At 46.5% G+C, this 23,677-nt stretch overlaps 2 protein-coding genes across 3 annotated transcripts in view; one reads left to right on the top strand and one right to left on the bottom strand.

Moving 5' to 3' along the window:
• Positions 1 to 23,677, top strand: part of rnf17 (ring finger protein 17) — a 45,789-nt gene that overhangs the window by 1,480 nt on the left and 20,632 nt on the right. Inside the window, exons 2-3 of the mRNA XM_088383658.1 lie at positions 14,112 to 14,250; positions 23,189 to 23,386. Coding sequence (XP_088239784.1) covers positions 23,332 to 23,386 — 55 coding nt within the window. The 5' untranslated portion in view covers positions 14,112 to 14,250; positions 23,189 to 23,331. The remainder of the gene's footprint in view (positions 1 to 14,111; positions 14,251 to 23,188; positions 23,387 to 23,677) is intronic.
• Positions 1,471 to 19,631, bottom strand: arhgap20 (Rho GTPase activating protein 20). 2 transcript variants are annotated; one of them, XM_088383671.1, is made up of 15 exons: positions 19,418 to 19,631; positions 11,909 to 11,994; positions 10,204 to 10,380; positions 9,125 to 9,274; positions 8,747 to 8,788; positions 8,568 to 8,652; positions 8,399 to 8,476; positions 8,091 to 8,157; positions 7,694 to 7,879; positions 6,770 to 6,963; positions 6,440 to 6,604; positions 6,204 to 6,313; positions 5,938 to 6,127; positions 3,632 to 3,746; positions 1,471 to 3,553 (listed from the first exon to the last, which is right to left on the bottom strand). In XM_088383671.1, exons 1-15 carry the CDS (start codon positions 19,505 to 19,507, stop codon positions 2,229 to 2,231), a joined length of 3,060 nt encoding a protein of 1,019 aa, XP_088239797.1. In that variant the 5' UTR covers positions 19,508 to 19,631; the 3' UTR covers positions 1,471 to 2,228. The 2 variants fall into 2 exon arrangements, with proteins under 2 accessions (XP_088239797.1, XP_088239796.1); XM_088383670.1 differs by lacking the exon at positions 19,418 to 19,631 and adding an exon at positions 13,906 to 14,223.

Genomic DNA, 23,677 nt, shown 5'->3' with positions numbered 1-23,677 from the left:
GTGGGCAAAAAGCTGACCATACATTGTCTTGGAAAATATAATATTTTTCTGGCTAAATACAAAATTGATGTGACAGTATTTAAAGTTTACATTTGCAGCCGAAATACAACCTTTTGCATTTGGAGGTAGGCTGTGGCATTCAGCTTCATCTTTACATTGTGAAACACTGCTACCGTGCGGTCGTTTTGTCTTCTCGACACGTCGTCGTCGCCAAGGCAACCCAGACTCATCGAGTCCTCCGCCACGTTTCCAATTTTGTCCACACGGTGTCAGTAAAAGACCACCATCCGCTTCATTTATCCTCAGAAATTGGCTATGGACTAATTTTGAATACGTCATGACTTTACTGTGGCGACGGTTGCTTTGTTTGACCTGTCATGATGGATGACGTCACGACGCACGAGAGACAATAGCCGATCCTACTTCCAAAGTTTAAAACCCATACTTGACTTTAAACCCCAATCGTGGCTTGTTAAATACTGTAGTCAGGTGTACCTAATGCATTGTCCTCAGTGATTATTACATGGCAAATGTGTGACCATTATACAAGTTTGTACTCTGTCTTGTGAAATAAGAACACAATTGATCATTTTTTTTGCCATTCACGACTTGTCTTTCAAGTGTACGTTCAATATGTAGCTAACGCTGAGTGTTTACCTTGGCCGAGGTCACATTCCTTCATAGTCTGACTGACTGACAGACAGACAGGTGTGGCCTGTGTTGCAACCATTTGTATCCACTCGAAAAGAATATAACAATCAAAATCAAAACGCCGATGACGTAATATAACACCTTTACGTGAAACATTTGGACGAGTATCGACACCAGGTATCGGTACTAGCGCCAAACGTTGCCTATTATGTTGTGGATTGTGTGCAAGAAAGAGGAGAGACTGAACAGAAATGATAGAAAACATGAGACCTTCTGTCCTAGGTCATCAAAACCCACAGAGGACAGCACAGGGCAGACAGTGCAAGTGTTTAAGGAGGCCTGTCAGTCAAACACAATTTGCCATCTGCTTCGTTTTCCCTTCGGTGTCAAAGGCCGTATTTAAATCGCAAATACGGCCCCGCTGCTGTGCCGAGCGCCGTAATTAGGAGACGCTGCCGGGTCTTGTCCGCAGACATTCTTGTGGACCTTACATAACAAACCAGCAGAGCTACGAGCTGGAATTATGATTGACGGCGACTCCGCACAAAGACTTAGGAGGCAGCTTCTTAGCCGGGCGTTGAAATGCCCCTTGATTTTTTTTTTTACAATGCATTTTTAATAATTATGCTAGATTTGATAAAACAGATAATTAAATAGATGCTAAAGAATTCAGCCAGTCGCCAGGGATGCTGTTTTTTTTCCTACTGCTGCACACAAAGATCTGATAACCCTGACTTGAAACTAGGGCCGTCATTATCAAATATTTTTCGATTTCGTTATGCTATCAAAAGCTAACAGTACAGCTAAAATCAAAAGGAATCTTGGAAGAGAGCATTTTATTCAAATGTTGTACACAATAGAAATATGTAGCAAATATAGTTTCTATGGCAACAGCAGCAGCACATGTACAAAAATACAATTTGATTTAATTACATAGCAAAGATCATACTTATATTTATCATATATATTTCTGTATTATAAATACAATTTTACAATGTGGGGGAACTAATCATACAGTTACAAAATGAATTCATTTTTTATACAAGATAATATATTGGAAAATTCCCTAATTAGCACATTAAAAAACCCAGAAGCAGGGACATTGATTTCTCCTAATAAATACATATTTGTTGGCTTAATTTAATCATTAAAAAAGTCGTATACTTTTTTTGTGTGCTGAGGATAAATCTGATAAATTTCAAAGCACAATTTGGAAACTGCATGCTCTTATTTTGTAGTATGCACAGACAAGTGGCACCAGCAAGTGCACTTCAATTTGCGGAAGACATTGTCATTTTTAAAGGTTTTAACTGTGTTTCGTGCTCTTAATTTGTCAGTATGTCAAGTAAAAATGCTCTTATTTTGGCGGGATGCAAATGGAACGTCTGTTGCCTCTTTTTGTGATATCATTCATTTCAGCAAAACCAAAACCGCATCTTATCTTGGCGCTAAGCAGGAAGTGCATGTGTACCTTTTTAGAAATATAGGAAATCTCCCACCCTGGTACCGTAAATGCTATTTAGACAACAGTGAGTAATACAAAGCTGGTAAAAAGTGGCTATGTACAAAGTTGGTAGTTACACGTACGACTCTTCGGCAAAGAAGAGTTGGTCAAAATCGTCCAATCTCGGCTCGCTACACTGCCGACTCCGCCACTCCTTCTTGGCCTGGGCGATGGCGAGCGCCACCTCCTGGCTCCTCCGCGCAGTGCCCGCCGCGTCCCCACTTGCCGAAAAGTAGTCCTGCACGGTACGGTCGGCGGAGGGCGACAGGGGCTCAATGTCCGACACCCTCAGGCGGGCCCGGGGTCTGTCCAGGGTTGCGGTTTTGGAGGGGTGGCAGGAAGGCTCAGACCGGCGGCGGGGCAGAGTCCGGCTCTGGACAGGCGGCGTCAGAGAGTGAGACTTCTGGCGTTTTAATATGAGAGTGGTGGCACTTTGTCCGTAAAAAACGCCCATCGGGGGCTGGCTGGCGTCAGTTCCTGTGTTGTGGAGGAGGCGGAGCTCTCGCACCGTTAGAGGCTTGTCCGCCCCCTTGTAGAAGGGCGAGGTGCACTGTAGTTGAAGGAGCGCCTGCTGGTAGGATGGAGGACTGCCGGGCTGCCGGTTGGGCGTCCCGGTTTGGGTCCCAGTGGGCGGCGATTCCTCACTCGCATGTCCGTTGGGAGGCTGCTTCAAAGAGAGGCGACGGTCCTTCTTCAGCCACATATTGGGGTGGGCGCCGTGGCCGGGGCGGGGATCCTTCTGCGGCGGGGAGCAGCGTGGAGACCGGAGGGGGCCGTCTCCTGTCGGGACGATGCCATAATCGGTGGAGTACTGTGAGAAAGCAGAGTCTAAGGAGCTGAGCGAGGAACCGGTAGGGGACGTGGCCGGTGAGGAGAGGCTCGAGCAGCTGGCGTCTAGACGCAGCGGAGGCGGAGGCACGTGCTTGTTCTTCCGCCGCCCGCCGTTCTGGTCGCGGTCCGAGTTCAGGTGGAGCCCGTTTAGCTCCTTTTCCAGGAACTCCTCCTCTTCCTCCTCTCCCTCCATGGCGGCATCATAGCTGGCCTTGCGTAGCGGCTGCCGCCCCCCGGCGAGGACGGCTAAGGCGGGCTCCGAGCTACGTCTTAGCCTCCGGCCGGCGCTCTGCGAGGATGCTCCGTTGGTGTGGCGGGCGCGAGGCTGGCGCGTGGCGGGGCTGAAGCGACGGGGTCTGGCCAGGGGAGGCAGCTGCAGAAGGAGGTCGGCGGAGGGGCCCTCGGCATCCGGTTCGCAGTCGCTGAGCGTGAGGACCGAATCGCGGCTGCGGCTGTCCGGTTTGTCGCGCAGAGGCAGTTGGTCCTGGCACGGAGACTCGGGTTCGTCGTTCAGCTCGTTCTCCAGGCTGTCGTAGGACGAGTCGTTCATTTGGAACGACGACGCATCTGGAACCAGCCAGTGTAAATGAATGTGTAAATGTTCCATATTTGTGTAGTAGCATAACACAACAATTGATCACTCACCGGAGCTGTGCTCGCTGCCGCCGCCCTTTGGGCTGAATGCGGAAAACAGGGAAGTGACATCATCACCCAGCATGGCGGCGCAATTCTCGATGAGGAAGCGCACCAGCTCGCACACCTAAGGCGAGAGAACTAATGTCAAAATGTACACATTTTAAAAAATGTTGTTATTTCCAAAACAAATTTGATGGGTTTTGAGACCGCCCGATAAAGTGATGAACCAGCAAGTAAATGTCCATTTTGTGGTACAGGCAGAGGAAGTGGTGGATCTTCTGTTTAGCGCTATGTCGTTAGCAAATACGCTACATTTGTCTTGAATTATCATTTTTCACGTTGCCTATTTCTTTGACGCAGGTAAAATATCTGCAGCAACTTTTGGCTGTTCCACAGCAATTTTGCCGTTAGGAGTGTTTTCTTCCTCCACACACACCTCGTAGTCATCAGACAACACTAGTGGAGTGTTTGCTCACGAGGCATGTTTATTGGAGTAGTTCCTGACCTAAATAACTTTTTTTTTTTTTTTTTCCCGCCAATATCGGTGCAGCTGTCCAAACGTTTCCTCACATATTTTCATTCTGACAATTTCCACCTTTTCAACACCCACGCGCTCATTCCAAGCCGACCGCGTAAACACAAGCCCCCCCCCCCCCCCCCCCCCCCCCCATATGGTACCTCATCATTTTGGCTAAGAATCTGGGCAGGAATTGCATATTTTCTTCACTTTGACCAGTTTACATGTTTTTAATTTCACCAAATCCTTTTCAGACATAAATGGGATGATAGTTGCCGTAGTTAGTGCATCTGGAAAGTATTCACAGTGCTTCACTTTTTCCGCAGTCTGTTATTATAGCCTCCATCCAAAACGGAATAAATTCATTCAAAAACCAACAAAAATGGGGTTTTCAAACTCATGAAGCACGACTGAACAAAGAAAATAGTTGTTCAACCAAGGTTTTCCCTAATTCTAAATCTTTTTTTTTCAGTTTTTAGTCTGAGACCGTGAAAGTGGTTTGGTGTAGGACCAGCATTAGGCGTTCACGAGACCGTTCTGGATCTTAATCAATGGCTTAAATTTCAAGTAAAATTTGAGAGGAAGAGGCTGGCGTGTGTTTACACAAGCAAGTCAGCCTCGCTGACGCCATGGAAACGCAAGTCACTTTTTTGTTTGTTTGGCTCCAGATGTTGCGGCTTCGTGCGTCTGGATGCCGTTTGCCGCTGCGCGTAAACAGCCAGCCTGCTCTCTGATGTCACCATTTTGTCCATTTTTTTACAAAGAAAAAAAAAGACAAAAGCCGGTCGCCTGGTTTCAGATTAGAAGGAGCGAGATCCAGGAATCCACATTCTGTGGTTTTGGATGACGTCCACTGTGTTCTTTGCAAATGTGGCTCCAATATGCTGCCACTGCCGAGCGGAGTGTATATTATCCTCATGACATACTCTTAATCCTCCTCTTTCCTTCTGCTTATTTTTGTTGAAAAGATTAAGCCAAAACATCCTTATATGCGATCGCAACAAATTCTTTTTAGTCCTTTGCAACAGCTACCAATTTGCAGCAATCGACAAACACTCAAGAACCCTGACACTTGAGTCCCATCATGTGACCTATTTTCTCATTTACCTGCCCCTTGTACTTCGGATGAATTATTTCAACAGTACATATTGACGAGATCAATCGTCACAAGTATCTTACAATTGATAACAGCGCGGTCACATGACTCCCGTCCAGTTTGGAGACGAGCCAGGACTCTTTGGAGGTGCGCCTCAGTAAGACTTGGCTACAGTCTCGGACCCCGTGAGGGAAAATGTCGAAAGCAGAGTATTTGCTAAAGAGATATTTGTGGCTGCTGAGGTTATTTTTGCTGACATGTCACGATTTTTTTTTTTTTTTTCCCATCTCTTGGATGGCCGTCCACACACACACATACACTGGAAAAGCAAACTAGTGTAATTCCATAATAATAACATACTGTAGTAAGAGACTTGTTGACATTGCGTGCTAACTTTAGTGCCTTAGCATTCCCTCGATACGTCAAATGTTAGATCTCTGTACGTCCAAGTACTTTAAGAAGCCATGTTGTTAGGCATCAAGAGCTGTTTTGTCTTGTAGCATCCTGAAATGTTAATCAGATTAGCCTTGTGGTTTATCTTGTCAGGGGAACGAAGATTAAACCAAAGTTAAATGTTAGCTTAGCTTTTAGCATACTAATATCTGATAAGGAATATGGTGGATGGAAGAACAGACGTCTATCACAGCCAATGTCAGTTTCGTATTTAGCTTTCTTAATTGCTACCTTAGAAGTTTCTCTTACCCTCTTGGCGCCTTCCCCCTCCATCTCGGGGGTTCCAGGCATGGAGGCCCAAAGCATACTGGGAGCAATGCAGACGGATAAGTTGAAAGCATTCATCTGGTTGTCGTGAGCGAAGCCTTGGATGCGGTGCAGCACGGCAACCACGTGGCGCAGCAGCAGAAAATTCTCAGCGGGCAGCAGACGCAGTAATCTACAAAACAGCCGAACGACGTCATTTCTATTGATCAAAGAAAAACCGGACTAGCTCGCGGCTAACTTATTGCTACCTGTAGACTTTGTCGGTCACGTCGTCGCCTCCCTCACTCTCCATAGCCGCCGTCCACTGGTCGTAAAGGTCACAACAAAGCAGGCTGCCGGGGATGCTGCGAAGGAAGTCCTGCGATAAAAACACATTTAATAATTTTGATTTTGAGGGTTATTTCAATTTTGTAGGATGGTAGGGTTAGGGTTAGGTGAGGCTCAATGGGAACTATATAAACGTCACCTCAGGAAACCTGTTTACCTTGAGGACGCCGGCCACGACAAACACGGACTGGCGTGTAATCTCGCCATTGTCTGTCCCGGCGTCCAGTTGTTCACGCAGCTCCCGGCATGCCTTGGCCGCCGCCGAACGCCGAAACACGCCACGGGTATACGGACCCTCAACGTACAGGAACACCAGCATGTCCTGAACCAAGACATTTTATTTCTATTGTTAGCATGGAGTCAGTTGAGTGTGAGGTTAGCGCTTTGAGCTAACAACAGCATGTTTTTTATTTGAGGTGCAAGGCATGCTAGCTGTTAGCAATGCTAATTGATAGCATTTCCGTTTAGTTGCCAGGACTGCGCTCACCATTACTGGTTTGGGCAGGCCACTGTCCACCGAGCAGACGGAGGCAAGCGGCCGCCCGAAGAGGTGACCCGGGACGGGGCAGGGCGAGGTAGGACTGTGTGGGGGCGCGGCGTCCAGCTGGTTGCTGGAGCCCCTCCAGAAGGGCCAGTTGATCAGAGAGCGTTTACGCTTGAACGACTTTGGCGGGGCGGCGTCTGCGGAAGAAGTTGATGTCAGGATTTACAACTCTAATCCTAGCTTGAAACCGGAACCCCAATCCAGGCTTGAATTTAAAACCCTACTGTATAACTCAGATTTCAATTCTAAAATGCTCCAATGTTTTTCACATGATTACATCATAAATTGTTAGTCTCTTGCCAAGCCTCACTGACACCGGCAGGACTTTTTTTTTTGTGTTTCCCTGCCGTCAGCGTCCATCTTGTTTGTCTTTCTCGCGTCCCGTCCCGTTTCCTGCCCTATCGTTTACCCGCCGTCGGCTGTTGCTTTTTCCCGCCTGGTCGCTGACCTTCAAGAGTGTTATCTTTGCTCACGTTTCCATTTTCCCTTTTCCCACATTCTTTCTTACTCACTTTTTTTTCTGGGGGTTTAAAGTCAGAGTGAAAACATTTTGGCAGTGAGGCAACATTGCACACACACATCACTTTCTCTCTCTCTCTCGGGTGTTCCCCCGCAGAGGAGGTTGCGATATCGCCTCCAAGTTCATGAGTTTGCTTTTCTCCCATATTTTGACTTTTGAGTTGTTGTTTCTTTGAAAATATCGTTTTACGGACTAAAACGGCAGGGAGCGAGGTAACCACGTCGTGTTTGTGTGTAGGCTGTATTGAGATGATGAAATCACGGCGTGAATGAAACTTGTATCTCAAGGCGCCATTTTATGCGGATCAAAGCAACGCCATTGATGCTGCAGTGTTTTTGGTCGCTGACCTGCGAAGGCGTCCGTGCCGTGGGTGACTTTGCTGGGTCTGAGTATGAAGTGACACTGGGTTTCCGGAGGCAGACATCGGTCCAGGAGCTGAACCTCGGGACAATCGCAGGGACCGCTCACATCTCCGCTAGCGCTCCCGCCGTCTCGAACGTGACTCATCTTGATGCTGAACGGGAACTCGTGGCCTGGACGGGGGAATGATTTGCACAAAAAAAATGAATGCCGCGCCCCTAACGACTAGATGTTTTGGAAATCCACATCAAAGCTTTAAAGGAACAAACGTCCTGGAAATGTTTGAAAAAAACAAACAAAGGCACACTGTGATTCCAGATGGGCGAGTTGAAGCGTGGACATGAAAGCTTTTAAAGTGAGAATAAGGCATTTAGTGGTCCTCACCTATCAGCGGGTACGGAGGCTCGTCCTTACTGGAGCTCACCCACAAGCGGTGATCCTTCATGTGACCCTACGAAACAAAATACAGGCTTAGGGTTTCGAGGCAGTGTTGAGATTTAAAACTTCAGACACATGTTTTGGTTTATATGACAAGATTGGAGGTTGGGTCTCAAGACAGGGTTAGGGTTTTGATCAGGAACTCAAGCCTGGCTTGGGGTTTCAAATCAAGCTTAGGGTTTCAAGGTTGGGTTTCAAGTCATAGGTCTGGAGACGGGGTTTGGATTTCAAGTTTCTAACAAAGCAGGACTCACAGCTATCCCGAACTGCGTGAGTGCCATGCTGATGACCTCGTTGGTGTTGTCTGTGTTGTTGACCGCCAGCGTCTTGGCCTAAGCAAACGCACACATGGTTGCTTTTTCACATCCCCACCCCAAGTACTCATCATCATTATTTTAATCATAAGCAGAAGACCAATCTTACATAAGCGCAGTTTCCCATATCCTTGGCAAATATCTTGAGCGGGACCGTCTTGGGGTCGTCCTTCTCTTTTCCCTCGGTGATACGACTGACAAAGAAAGTCAAAGATTTAGAAAACAAACAAAAAAAAGATTTCATCCTCCCATTGACAAAATTAAGTAAATCCCAAAATCTTTTTCTACCTTTTGATGAGCGCCAGCCATTTCTCCTTCTGCTCCTCGGAGCTGCGGACGAGAGACGAAAAAAATGACACGCATTCCATCGATACGAATAATGCCGACGAGAGGGAGCGTCTGTGCGAAAGACGCCGTTGTGTTACGCTGCGCTGAAGCTACGAGCCGATTCCCGCTGAGGCGGAATGCGAGAATGTTACGTCACGGCACGGCTGGCTGCCATGGGGCCGGAGAGTGTAAATGGTGTAAACACACATGTGTGTGCGCCTGATGTTCGCCTGTCGCGCTGCGGTTTAGCTGAGGATTGTTCGGAATGGTGCGCCGCCCTTCAGGGCCTGTTCCATCAATTTTGAGGTTTCGATCTTCAAGCTATGGAATAGAACGTACCTGAAGGTGGCCACGCTGTTGCAGGTGGGCCATCCCAGAACGAAGCTTCTCTCCGGGCTGGTGCTGCCCTCGCACACCTCGTCCACGCAGCCCGCCGTCCACATCTCGCACGAGCGCACTCTCGCCTTCACCTTGAAGTGAGACGGAGACCTGCGGGAGGAAGTCAGAACGTCTTATCTTTTATCCATCCATTATCCAAAGTGCTTTTCTTCCTCTGTGCCAGCCAATCACATCGGACGATTTAGAGTGCCCATATCGGGAGCTGGACTCAAACCCAGCGTGCTAACCGATGCTCCACCGTGCCGTCGTTATCCTTTGTCTTTCAAAAAATATTTACATCAAAACATTTAAATGGAGAAATCAGTGCGAGCAGATGGTGTTAAGACTAAAAGCCAAGCACGTGTGAAGCCTTAAAAGAGACCCAACGCTAATGAATGATTGCGCGCTATTTAAGAACATTTTTGCCGCTGCCGTGATTACAGAGGACGCTCCGACTGCGGCCCGTGCACGTCAATGCACGGCGGCCATTTTGTCAAACAATCCTCCGAGTTGGCCCGCGTTCACTCCAGCCACTGTGTAATAAAGACAATTATAGCCAAGGGGTCAGCTCCGGATGGAACCGACCACAAAGGTCCTGCTGTGTCCTCACGCTGTGTGCGTGCGTGTGTGTGTAGGCACGCATGTGTGTGTGTGTGTTAAATATGGACGTGCTCTTTAAGTTTCTATTTCGGTGCACTGTTCTGGGTGGGGAGCCCTCGCGCTGAGCTTTGATCGCCGCCAGGCTTCATATGGATTTAATTGGCCGAAAAATAATTACACGTTTAGCAGAGGGAGGCATAGCGAAGACTTGACGAGGTTAGAGGAGTTCAAGAGGGAGAGAAGGGGGGGAAGACGACGTCACGGCCAAAAAGAGAGACAAGGGAGAAAGAAAGTGGGTTAAAAGGGTGGGAGGTGAACGGGGAAGTCGAGGAGGTAACGAGGGAGTAGAGAGGTAGGGAGGGTCAGCGGGAAGAAGGGAGACTGAAGTGAGAGGAAGAAAACTGAGAGTAGGATGGAGGCAAGCAATGAAGTGGACTGACTTGGTCTTGGTGACGACGAGCGTGTCAGTGAAAAGGAAGAGATGTCTGTCTTGGGTCTGCAGGCCCGTCTTCATCTGGACTTGAACGTGGCCCAGGAAGGCTTGGCCCGGACTCTCGCTCAGGAAGCTCTGGACCAGACCGCAGGACTCTGGACTCACCGGAGTCAGGCAGCTCTCCCTGAAAGCAAACAACCACCATCACGCGTCTCGTCCTCGCACCGCTATGGTCGGTTGTCGTGACAACCGAGTCAGGAAGTGCTCGGAGAGCTCCGTCCTTTCCTGTTTGGACAAATAATGTCAGCTTATCTGCATCTCCTCCGTGTTTACAAACGCACGCCGGAGCCTCGCACGAACGTGTGCCGGACACACCTCAAGCCGCATTAGCATCATCACTTTTGGGGGTCGACTGAACATTTCTGGAAGTTTGCCCGTGCGCTCAAGCTGCTCTCATCAGTTCTGCTCTATTTTAGCCTTAATTGAATCGCATATTTGTGAAACATTTCAGTTTTGATGTTTTTGTGTGAGCCGAGCATGGTGGCAAAATTTGACTTAATCCATTTTTCACAGCACTTGATTGACAGGCGACCACAGAAAGTTAACCACTCACACTTTCTCCAGTCTTCCCACCCGCTTGACTCACATCCGTGTCTGGGGTGAAACTTCCTCTTTTTTCTTCTGCTACAGGCATTAAAAAACGCTGCCAAATTGTCCTGCATGATGGCGTTACAAAAACGTAGATGAACTGCACGTGTGTGTGATATTGAGTTGGCGTGACGTCAGCCACTAACTTAAAATCCAGGGGTCTGTGTATTTGGGGGGGGGCTCCTGATGGGAAAGCCAGGCCGACAGGAAGTGACCTCACTGTATTATTGAATTTCACTTTTAACGATGTCAGAATGTCGTGTTGCCTTTTGGAAAACACGTTGCTAGGTTACAACTCACACACACACACACACAGATGTGCACACTCCGGTACTTTCCTTCGAGTGGTGAAAGACCAGTGAGCCAGCATGAGCTTATGTGATTGGATGAAAGCGTGAGGCTCGCTTGCATAACAACAAACCCAAAAGGCTCATTAAGTGATCATATAACTTGAGGTGTGAGCGATCAGGTTGTTTTACAAACACACACACTCAGAAATATGTGCATGCCTTCACATTATAGACAAATTAATCATAAACATACACACACCGACCGATCCTCCTCTTTCTTTCTTTCTTTCTTTCTCCCTCTCAAAGCTGGCAGTGTATGAAACAGGGCTGGTGCAGGCACGGCTAATTAAAGTTCCCCCCGGTGCGTTTGGCTCCGCTTATCAGGAGGAAGTTGAAGGGATTTGGACACGTGTGCCACAAAGAGTCTTGTATCACATAAACATGTCAATCACCCCCCCGCTACGGAGCTCTGGATGGGTCACATGACCCCCGCCTTATCCCTGGGCGTTCAACTTTGGTTGTCAACCCTCTCACGGAACGTTTTGTCCTGGGAGTCAATATCATATAAAAAAAACGGTTGCACCATAACACATGTCAAGTGTTAGCGCAGGACGCTAGCTGTCTCGGCAACGTAACTATGAGATCGTAGTGTGACAATACAGATAAAGCAGCATGTGTGTGTGGGTGTGTGAACTTTTGTGCATGCTGGTCATGTATTTGTGTATTTGTGCACATTCATTAAGCGTGTCCTCCAATGCATTTGTGTTTGCATACCTTGATGTGCTTCTGGACCTGGTCAGCGCTTTGCTGATGACCAATGAGGGAGCAGATTGTCTTCTCTGAGCCAAAGTCTTCATCTTCTACACAAACAGAAACGCACAAATTGAAGACACAAACACATGTGATCGGTTTGGTCCTCACAGGAAATACCACCAGGAAGCCAACTTTTATCCATCCGTGTGTGTGTGTGTGTGTGTGTGTGTGTGTGTGTGTGTGTGTGTGCGTGTGTGTGGGTGGGTGGCAGAAGAGACTTTTGAGGGGAAGTGTGGCGGCTGGAAGGAAAAGAGAAGTGGCCACAACGGAGGAGAAGAAAAAAAGAGGAATTGAGCTCAGGATGGAAAGTAGCAAGCAAAAGTCGTCTGTGGACAAAAACGTATTGAAACACAATTTTTGTTGATAGACTTGACTCGATTGAACCACTTCAATCTTCAATCAGCGTGTGTGTGTGATTCTGCGCAAAGTCGACAACATTCCTTCATGCACAATTGATGTTCACGGAAGTGTAGGATAGGAACGGATAAACGTGGAGACGGTCACGGCTTCTCAGCGAGCTGCAGGAATAATCTGAGGATTATGAAAATATGCCTGTGTGTAATGTTTCATTTCGTTGTTGCGTATTCCAATAACACCCTTCGCTTAAAGTCTGGTCACGGAACAAACCGGCAAGGCGCCGTTGTCTATGTTCAGAGAAAGATGGCAAAAGACATTGTGTCTTGAATGTCTTGAACGTGTTGCCATGATGGTGTTTGCTGAAGACAACGGTAACATTTGTCAAGTGGCTGACAAGCGGCATGCTGCACACTTCTGACATAACAAGAGGAACAAGTCCAAAGTTGGCACATCGCCTCGTCGCATTGCATCACGACGGGACATGGTTCGAATACTTTGGCTGCCTCCTGTCACCAAAATATTAGACTGACTTTAGAAGAGCCACAATGATCTTGAACATTATAAAATTAGTACCTTCTTGGTTCATGTCAATCAAAACACAGCATTTATTTTTGTGCAGCTCTTGTAGGTACCTGTCAGCTAGCACTTCGGCTAGCATGCAGCCCATCCGTCATTGAGACAAAAATGCAGATAAATGTCAGCATGTGGAAACTCGACATTCGTGAGCTCTTTGGTGACCCTGAGCACAAACTATTAACGACTGCCAAAAGCTCGCCAGGGTGCAACTATTCTGAACACCCCCTGAAGAAGCGCAACATGAATCGTTTTCTTTTATTATATACAGTAAAATATAATTATTTTTTTATACCTAATTTAACAGTACAAATGCGTTGGAATTCTAACTAAAAAAATCAATTAGGGCCTAGTTTTAAGACTCAGGATTAAAACTGCAGTTCTAAAAAAGGCCGCACGGAGCGCTGTTTTGCAGAATTTGTTTATCATTATATTGTGCGTGCGTTTGTCGATGTAACGAAGCCAAAAGTAATCAACATGGGTAATTTTTTAAAGCATGATTAATGCAGCAATCATTTAAGCAATCTATTGTCTGTGTGTGCGTGTGCTTTTTTAAATGTGTCTCTCTGATAAAGCATCACGATGACCGTGCTGAATAATCACATTTATAATTAACCTATTTTTTGCACAATAATGTCACATGTTTGTCCCAAAAAAAAAATGATATCAGAACTGTAACAAATCTGCCCAGGAAAGTAATATAGAATTGCGAAATTTTACAATTAAACCAACATTTGAGCATAAAAAGGTGACAATAGGATAGGTTAACATGTGGGACATGTGTGACTCCGCAATGTTTTGTCTTGCACACACAGTCTATAGTTTTCCCATATAATTTAGATTTGTTGGTTGGTTAGTTTCTGTTTTCCGTTTAAACACAGAAGTTCTAGATTCCACACAAAAGCGCAATCAGCAAAGGATGCAATTGTCAAAAAATAAAAGGTTTTTGGCACAAATATGCTTTTAAAAACAATTCTACAATGTCAAAACCATTATGCAGTTGGTGAATACAAGATTTGTCTCGCTACCTTTTTATTATCCGGGAGCGGCGCGTTTTTCCCGGCCACAGAGTCGGAGTCGATCCGACCCTGTTGCTGCTGCTGCTGTTGCTGTTGCTGCTGCTGCTGCGGTGACATGCTTTCCATCAAAAAACAGATCCACCGGGCCGGTCGCCCCGTGCGAACAGTATTCCCATGACACGGCGGTCCGATTAACTTGTTGTTTTATCCGGCAGACAGCTGGACGCAAGCCCGTGGATGATCCATGACGGCGGGTGTTCGCCAAGAGACAAGCCCGGAGAGAAGCTGCTTACTCCAAGCGGGCGCAATTTGGTCTGAGCGCCTCTCGACTCGAAGACTCCAATGACAATCAAGGTAGATGGTGTTAAATTAGATACTTCCGTTTTGTTAACAAAATAAAATGTAGTAACTCCGCACATCGTAACTGTCGGGGCCGTTTTATATAGTATGCTTTATTTTGGTAGGCCAGTAGTTGCGGACAAATAAGTGATCGGAAATAGAAATGTTAGCTTGACTATCAGATGTTAATATAAAGACGCTTAAAGAACAAATTACAGGTATGAAATTAATTAATTTCACTAAAATATCATTCTTCTATGTTCACTTTAGTCAATCAACATATAATTACATTCAAATAGATAAAAATGGATAATATTTCCTCAATGATTGATTAATATCAATTTATTACTGTATTGTATAGCTATATTTAAAGACTATTGCATTCAATGTGATGCATCAATTCCAAGCTATTGGTATTGTTCATTCCAATAGTTTCTTGTTTATTTTGAAGTCACTGTAGTTGAACTAGCAGTTTGAATCATTTGAAATTTAACACAAAGGCAAAAGAAGTTGAGTCGAGGACAAGGTACTGAAGTTGATATGTATTCAAGTTGACGATATCCCGCCTATAGTGTTCTGTAACCTTTTGCTAACAAGCCACAGTGCTAACTGTAATACTCAAAGCAGTTCTCAGCATGTTAAATGACGGTCCAGCTAAAGTTAGAACCGCTGCAGAGGCTTTTCGAGGCGACCCGTCTGTTTCCTGATGTTATTCTGGACAGCAGCAGTCTGGTGCGTCTGGAGGATCCAGAGCCGAGCGCCAGACTGGGCCCAGGGTGTGTCGGCGTTGTGGTTGGAAACGCCGCGTGCGTTGCCTGCCTGCCTGCCGGCCTGCCTGCCTGCGCAGTTTGAACTGTTTCTGCTGGCCAGAGGATGACAACAATAATAACTTTCCAGACTTTTCCTTTCTTTTCCGTGTCCTGTCCGTAAAGTGATGTCAGACACAAATTTTACAACCTGCTTTAAGAAAAAACATTATGCTAAATTTATGGCGCTATTAGCAGAAGTAATATTGGTAGGACACCATTACAAGAGGAAGTTGTGGTATCAAAAGTATTAGAAGCTAATATGAGAAGTTGTAGGTAGTATGACGTAAACACTGAGAGTCCACTCTGGGTATGGTTGCGGGCCGCCAGTTGCCTATCCCTGATATACAACAAAAATTAAATATCCCCCCCCCCCCCCACAAGAACCAGGCAAGCACGCCCAAAACAGCTTCCCAAGAAAACCATTACTGCTACTTAGGGAGCCTCCCACAAGTGGCTGAACAAAATAGATGTTTTGGTTTCAGACCCTTCTGGAGAATCAGACAGACATGCCATGATAGGGAGGAGACACAAGACAGAAAAGCAGACGTCTGAGCCTGGCCACTGTCCTCTTACACACACACACTCGCACACACACACACACACACACACACCCTGTGACCTGACTAATCAGATTAGTGCGGTGTGCCTGCAGAGAGTTGACATGCTGCTGACGTGCTGCCATGTGCTACTACTACTACTACGACTACTACGACTGTTGTTGTTGTGATGTCACGCTATGGTTGAGAAAACAGTGGACAAATGATTTTAGCTTTCTCAAGTTTGAATTTGTATCTCTCGGTTATCTGTGCATGTTGCATCAATTTGACCCAACTTTCTCACGAATGTAAGTAGTGCTTGCGTAATTAGCCATCACGCGACATGTGAGCTAAGCAGAGCGAGCCCAACGGCAATTTTACGTCAATTTTAAGTCCACAGCAGAGGGCGCTATAAAGTTAAAATGCTTGCCACTTAAAATTGATTTATTGTTATTTCACGAATGTAATATTAATCTCAACACTGTGTTTAGACTGGCGGGGGCTCCATTAAGAACCCAAATTGAAAGCTCGACGGGGCTCTCAAGCTCTCAGCTGGAGGATCCAGACGTGGAGCCACCAAAGCTAATCAACGCGAGATAAGTTTGTTAGTCTGCTTCCGCGTGCGTGTCAGTCAGCCGTCACGTTCTCAGCATCGGTCTCGTATCGCATCCGAGAGGTCAGGAGCCAAGAGGTCTAAAGCCCGCATTCCACCTTGGGAGGGGGGGCCGGGACCACCAGGTGAAACCTGCACGGCGACCTAAGGTTAGGACGTCTCGACTTGTTCCCACCAAATTCATGTCAGATAATAAACAAAAAGTTCAGAGGTCGCATCGAGGAAGCTTCGCATGCTGATCTTGGGATTTGGGTTGGAGGCAGGGGGGCGAGGAGGGGCTCCCTAATATTTTGAAGCAAAGACAACATGGCTTCTTCATTTCACTGGCAGACAGATCTTGGGGGGACAAACGTTTGGGCTCAAAGCCTACGTTTGAGTTATAAATAAAAATGTTAAGTCATTCTTTCTTTTTTACTTTATGAACAATAAATCCATTAACTTGTATCTTAATGTAGAAAGAATAGATGTAAAATTGTGTAAAATAGTTTTGATTAGTGAAATGGAAAAAGCTAGATTTAATTTGACCTAATGATGACGTCATCATAAACCTCCTCCGTCTTTATGACGTTGCGCACTTGAACAAACTCGCATGCTTAAGTGTTGCTATTTTGAAAGGTGTTTGCAAAGTGTGACAGAACACCCCCACCCGCCCGCCCGCCCTGGCCCACCCCGCAGGGGGTCAAGTGCGCCGTCATGACATGAAATGAAAACATATGGCGCGTCGGAGCAAAGCCAAGTAAGGAGAACAACAGCGCTGGCATCGTGTTATTACGCACGCACTCCCACACATCTGGATGTGTGTGTGTGTGTCGCGTTCATCACTACAAAGTACTAAACGTGAATTCCAGCGGCCACAAACATCAGGTCGGAGAACCGACACAATAGCCGCGCCTGATATTTTGTCCAACTCAACAAATGGAGCCAACGCGGCAAATATTTGGCTGTGGTATGACAGCATAAATTGATTTTAGCCAGCACATCATTATTTTCTGCGATTTGTCTCGATAAACACGCGTAAACGTCATTGAGCTGCCAAAGCAAGCAGTCCAACCAGGGCCGTTCCAACAGTTCCACAAGCTCGGAGAATACCGAACCCGCGGGGATGTGATTGTTGGCCGAAGAAAGTCCAGAAATGGCATCAATCTGCCAATGTTAGCATAAAAATGCCTATTTGCCGCTTTCATGGCTTCGGTCTGAGCAGCAGGGGGAGATACTTCTCTCACCACCTCTCTAACAAGTGCCAAGGGCCATCTCATCAAACGCTCCATCACGTCCTTACTTGCTTCACTTCCACCCGAAGCCCCTCCTCCTCCCCTCGTCCACTTCTGCAGGGTCAGTCGGACTTAATCCCCCGGCCTCTTACAGCTGACCTAATCCCTCCCTCCCGCCGCCACCCTGAAATCTCAGACTGCACAACCTGCCGAGTCACCACAACCCGTCTGAAGGTCTAACGGGGCTCTCTCGCTTAAAGTCGGTCAAGTCGGAGCCCACCTAGCACCGGATAATATAGGTCAGATCAACTCTTTTTGTTTGTTCGAGGAAAAAGCGGTCTGCTGATTACCGGGACAGGTCATAGTCGAGTTGAGGTCTGGAGTCAATTAAGTCCGAATGAAGTCACACATCTTCCTGAAACACGTGAAATAGCATCGCGGCGTCATCAGCTGGGACTTCAGTCGACGTGAACGCTTTCAAAAGTCACAAGGCTAACTGGGACTTGAATCTCGGGCTTCGGAATCCAGCTCGCTCCCATAATGATTGTAACTTCATCAACTGATGGAGGGAGATCAAAATAAAGGTTAGAATTTGGGGAAGAAAATCATCCTCATAATATAAAAAGTGCTTAAATCAGTCATGCGAGAATAAATGCATGCTTGAATACATCCAACTGTCCTATACACACACACACACACACACACACACACACATGGCTGTGCATACATGCCTAAGTGTATACACGCCACATGATCAGTATTGTCTGGCATGTTATGACTTAGGAGCGGTAATGACACACCAGAACCAGTCCAGCAAACTTAATGAAAGCTCCCCAGCTTCATATAATCACGGCACGCGCACGCGCATGTATGTGCGTGCTTCCATAATCGAGGCTGATGACCTCACTGACCTCCCCGATGCTTTTCCCCCCTCAACACGTGCAACATGCACGACCGCCGCTCGGCAAGATGCGGAAACGTGATTTAAAAGTCATGAGAGTCAAACTAAGATGGGGGCGTTATTAGCCGTTAGCACAATCGTAGCTAATATTTATAGCAAGGTCACAAGAGGAGAAATGGATAGATGGATGCGAGCCAAATTGTCTGTCAAAACATAAAAGGCGAGATTACTCGCAGCGGGTGCGGTGGAAGTCGCTTCACACATTCCTTTGAGTCTGGCGGTGACCTCACGTGGTGCCACCTGACTGTTTCCTTACTTGTTTCCCAGCTCAAAAGTCGCCCACAGGCAAGAAGTAGGTCACAAAAAATATGTACATCGGTGTAAAGCCTTCATGAGATTCATCCTCCTTGGAGGTAATCCCTGCTCTGGATTCATTCCATCATAAATATCCTTTAGCGTGACGGATGAAAAAAGAAAAAGACATTTTCATAGCTGCGCTTCAAACGGGATTACAGAGCCGTTTCCAATTTGGATGAAGATCATCAATCCGCTTTCCTCAGATTTACACCAGCATGTTTATGTTTAGCAAACACATGAAATGCAGCAAGAAGGCTTCAAGATATCCCGAAATGATCCGTACTTTGGAGATTCTTGCCTTCTGAAATAAAGCTTTGTGTGCGGAATTCTCAAAGATGTTTGGCTGGCTGTCAACATCACTCCTGCTGCTGACTTCTTGTGCTCCATTGGGGAGAAGAAGACACCACAAAAAGTTCAGCTTGCCCCAAATCTATTATTATTATTATTTTTAAATTCAGGGTTAGGGGTGGTTTTAGGTTAGGGTTTAAGGTTGCCATGTCCAGCATGGGTACGCCCACAATTTTTTCTCCAAAGTCTAAAAAGCTCCCCATTTCTTCCAGTTCCACTTCCATCAACAAACGGACAGTGCGGACTGGCGCCATTTTGTAAGCGTTTCGTTTCATCACGAGTAGAAACACTTGACTGTGTTCCTGCAACTCTGTGAGATTCCCACCTCCATCACTTCCCACATGCGACCTGTCATCATCACGGCCGTGGTCAGCCGTCACTTCGACTCGCGCGTGAGAGGCACTCACCCTGACGCTGTGAAACTCCACGCAGCTTCCAGCACGGCCCCTCGCCATCTCTTCTTGCTTGTCCATGTCAGGAAAGTTCTCCTGAAACATTTCCCCCGCTTGAAAAGTCACCCGGGATCGGTCTCCCGGCTTCTCCTCTCAGGTGTGGCCGAACCTGAAGTTGTGTAGATCCATTGGGGGAAGAAGGCGGGCGGAATCTTCACCAGGGTGTGAAATGTTTCCCTTCGCTGCCTGCTTGGCCGTCTGGCTGGCCGATTCGTTTGGGGCGTTTGGTCCCGTCCGGTCAGTTCCCCCTACCTTGCAACCTCCTCCCCCGGGCTCAGCCCACACCCAGACCAGCCTGCCTGGTCCTATTGGCTAGTCAGGTGGAGAGGGGGTGAATGCGGGTGGGCTCCAAGGGGGGGGTTACAGAGAGGGCATAAACAAGGTGGGTGGATTGATATTCTTTATATGCGTAGGCCAGAATAATGTTGGAAAATGTTTGGAAAATATTTAGCTTATGTCACATGAAAACTGGGGTGTGGAGAGTTGTTATAGTCACCGTGCAGGATGCAAAATAAAATGTATGCGGCATAGTAGCACATGGAACGGTCGGCGGTCGCTGCTGTACACCGCAGCTCACACTCAAACGCTCACACGCAGACTAAACCAGGTCTCCGATTATATCTTGACATTTTCTTGTCAGTAAACGTCCACTTTTGTCCCTCGTGCGCCAATTTCACAGCTCTTCCACGCCAAACTTTAACGACCGTCAGTTCTCCGACAGGAATGATAACAAACTCTTAAGCGGCGACTTTGTGTTTGGATTTCAGAAGTCAAGTACGCTTACAAGGACGTTAACTCGCTTCTTAAGATACATTACAAACACGCTTTGACCCAGAAATGTGGGCTGATGACGCAAAAGCCTTCCTTCAAAAGGAAGCGCTGATCGTCTGATTCATTTAGCAGCATTACAAGCTATCGTAATGACATCACTAGCAAATTTGATGGTGGAATGCTAGAAAAATGGACGGAGCACGGCAGCAAAGTTTGAAGATGTACAGAATACACCACCAAACTTAGCTCATGACTTTTACTCGAAAATTCTGCCCTCAAAGCCAGTTTTAATTAGGTACATGAAATTTGGTAAATGTGTCTATCATGATTAGACTGATCAAATAGGAGGCCGATTAGGAGGTGGGTGGCTGCGGGCTCGCGGGGGGTGACAAAAAGGACAAAAGGCCACGTAAACATCATGACCAAGCATTACAAGTCTGGGAATGAGGCCGGCGAGCTGAGAGGATTACGACTGCTCGCTGACACGCTCCAGACTTTGATCTGTCAGTCACGGCAACATGCTAACATTCACAAAAAGTAACGTAACTAAACCAAAACTAAGCACTCGTCATACGTGGACACTAATGAAGTAAAATTTTGTTCAGTACAGTACTTCTCTGGATCTCTACTTGAGTGATTTCTTTTATGGAATCATCACCGAGGTCGAGGTGGATTCGCCCGGTGTGGTCGGCCTCACGCAGGTCCGGCCGAGTGGCCGGCCAACCCCTGATCCCCGTGCCGGATTCGACTAATTGGATCATCCCGCGGCGGAGCCTTCAAAAGGCCAAAAATCAGACAGTCACCAGAGCGAGACACAAAACGGCTAATTAGCGTCAGCGAACATCACAGGACTCCCAGCAAGTCCAAAATATCTTCTTCATAACTCCCGCCGTTCAAAAGCATTTTGTTAGCTCCTTTAACGCCCATGAAATGTTTTTGTGTTAAATTTTGGCTAATGAGCTAACAACAGGACAGCTTTGTTTTATGAACAGTGCATATTTTGCATTATCTTAGCATTTTGGCTAGCGACATAGCTGCGTAACTATCGCCAAAGGCTACATTTGAGGCATGGCATGACTGTTTTTGTATAATTTTTGTTTCCGTGCATCTTAGTGTTAGCCCCGTTGGTACCTGCAAATACAAGGCCCTGATTTTAACACACATTTTGGGGGGATGACTAAACTTTTAAAAATATAGCTAAGGTTACTGCCCCCCCACACACACATTAATATTTTTGACAGGTAACATCATAGATCACACTCCCCTGTGCTGAAAGTATATTTCTGCGAAAGGCGATACTTCCAAAAGATCTTATCGAATTCTTGACTGACGGATGTAGAACTCGGCTCTCTCAAAATGTGTCGAGGTTAGCCCGTGAAGGTGACCAAAAAGTTCACGCGCATGGAAAATGAAGATAAATGATGATTTGGCAGCATTTATTAGCGACACGTTCTTGGCAACGGCGCTCATTTTTCACTCCGATTACTCCAAGGTCAAAGTCATTGTTGTACTAGATGTGTCAAAAGTAAACCTCACATAAATTTTATTGCACTTCGAGTGGACTGTATCGTATTGGAATAGACGTGAATTGTAAATTGAGTCACAATTCGAGTGAATCTTTTTTTTTTCATTTTGTTATTGTAATGAATCTTGTCATGACTGGAGTGAGCCTGCTGCCGCTCCATTATTGACATTATCTCCGTAATTATTTACATGATTACTTGCATTTGCGTCATATTCACGGGATGAGCTATGAAAAAAGAAATCAGCTGCTAAACACACAAGGGTTTCCCGTGGATACGGCTTGGCCCGGAATACGCCGATGTGCTTTATTGACGTCCAAATATGGTCATCCCGCCCAGAGCCGCTGTCGTCCGTCACGCCGCCGACGGCTGGACAAACACTTTAAATCACGGGATCAACGTGTCCGCTCATTCAACTCTTTGAGCGGAATAAGCATTCTGCAGGTTGATGGAAGTCCCGTGCTTTCAATGGGGGACATTTTGGATGATGTCTCAAAGTCGCCATGCTCGGAACGTAAATCGGAATCTGTTATCCAGCTAAGTCGTATCGCTGAGGCTCACATCTTTTCATTTCTGTAGAAAATCATCGGGGTGTCGGGCCAGATCATTTTCGTAGGAATGCGAGGCACACAAGCCCTTTCTTTAGTCGGACTAATATAAAATATTATTTTGGCTAGCAGTAGAGTTTTATAACAGCTGTTTTCTCATCTTGTGAAATGACTTTGTTACAACACTGCATGATGGCTTCCAGGGCTTCTTCAAGGAAGACCTCCTCTGAGTCATTTTGGACAATTTCGACCAAATTAAAACCTGGTATGCAACGGCGCCAAATTGCGAAACATCTGTTTTTTCGGAATTGTGCGTGAAGAGAACGTGGCGGTAAAATTTGACGACTTGCTGGAATCGTCAAACAAAGCCATCAACCACGATCATTTTTCTTTAAGCCTGTGAAGCCGGTTTCACGGAACAACCTGAAACTTGGTAGCCACGTCTAAGATGAGTAGACCCACCAAATATTCCACAGATGCCTGAAAAGACACAAGGAGGCCATCTTTATTGTTTCAAGCAGATATTTTAGCTTAAATTTTGAAGCATAGTTATGAATTCTTTTGAAAATTCAGTCCCTGAATTCTGTCACATTTAGCAGCGTGAAATTTGGCAGCCACGGCAATCAGGAGGAGACCTACCAAAAAAAGCTCTCCAAAGTTGTCCATTTCTCAAGTAAACACTTTTGGGCCATTATTAAACATCTTAAGAATTTGGTGTTGTTTCGGCGTCTTTGTAACGAGAAAGATGACGTGATGTAGAGAAGATGGTGAGAAGTCAGGCGGCGGGGGTCAAACGCTCCCCCTTGGGGCCGGCTTTGCTCGTTGAGCCGAGGCCTTCAGATTTCATTAAGCGCTTCTGTCTGTTTGTTTGTGTGTGTGTGTAGGTTGTGTGCACACGCTTTTTACTGCTGCCAATCAGGGGCTGCCCATGCCCAGCCAACTATGGCGGGGTCCTCCGGGGGACACGGCGTTTACGTAACGCTTGGACGAAGAAAAGAGGAGGAAGAAGAAGAAAGCGGGCAGAGGGATGAGTGTGGCTATCTTGGGCCTGTTCTTTTTCTTCAATGCAGCCAAACATAATGGTGAGTGGAAAACACTCGAAGTCATGCGTGTGTGTCACTGGCAACCAAACAAGGACATGCATGAAGGAAACTTCGTGTTGTACTTTTTTTTTTTTTTTGTTACAGAAGTTCTAATTTAGGACAGAAAATAGAATCAAGCACATTGCCAGAAAGAAGCTCGCACGAAGCCGTTGGTGTTCCGATACTTTTGTTTGTCCTTTAAGGTTCCGCCTCTTCAGCCAATCACAGACTCTCTGACCGCATGATGACGGTTTTCCTCTGCGGTGATGCTGATTAGTGGCTGGGGAGATT

The sequence above is a fragment of the Syngnathus floridae genome, chromosome 8 (assembly GCF_059516105.1).
Source record: "Syngnathus floridae isolate MCC-2025c chromosome 8, RoL_Sflo_1.0, whole genome shotgun sequence".
Classification (NCBI taxonomy): domain Eukaryota; kingdom Metazoa; phylum Chordata; class Actinopteri; order Syngnathiformes; family Syngnathidae; genus Syngnathus; species Syngnathus floridae.
Note: the sequence above shows the minus strand (reverse complement) of the source record. Positions and strands in the feature narration are given on the sequence as shown.

Excerpts from the sequence above, each read along its gene's own strand:
- arhgap20 (XM_088383670.1), bottom strand. The coding sequence starts at position 14,022 with ATGGAAAGCATGTCACCGCAGCAGCAGCAGCAACAGCAACAGCAGCAG. Across the intron at positions 8,789-9,124 it reads AACAGCGTGGCCACCTTCAG|CTCCGAGGAGCAGAAGGAGA; the intron begins GTACGTTCTATT and ends TCTCGTCCGCAG. Across the intron at positions 6,128-6,203 it reads GTGACCGACAAAGTCTACAG|ATTACTGCGTCTGCTGCCCG; the intron begins GTAGCAATAAGT and ends GCTGTTTTGTAG.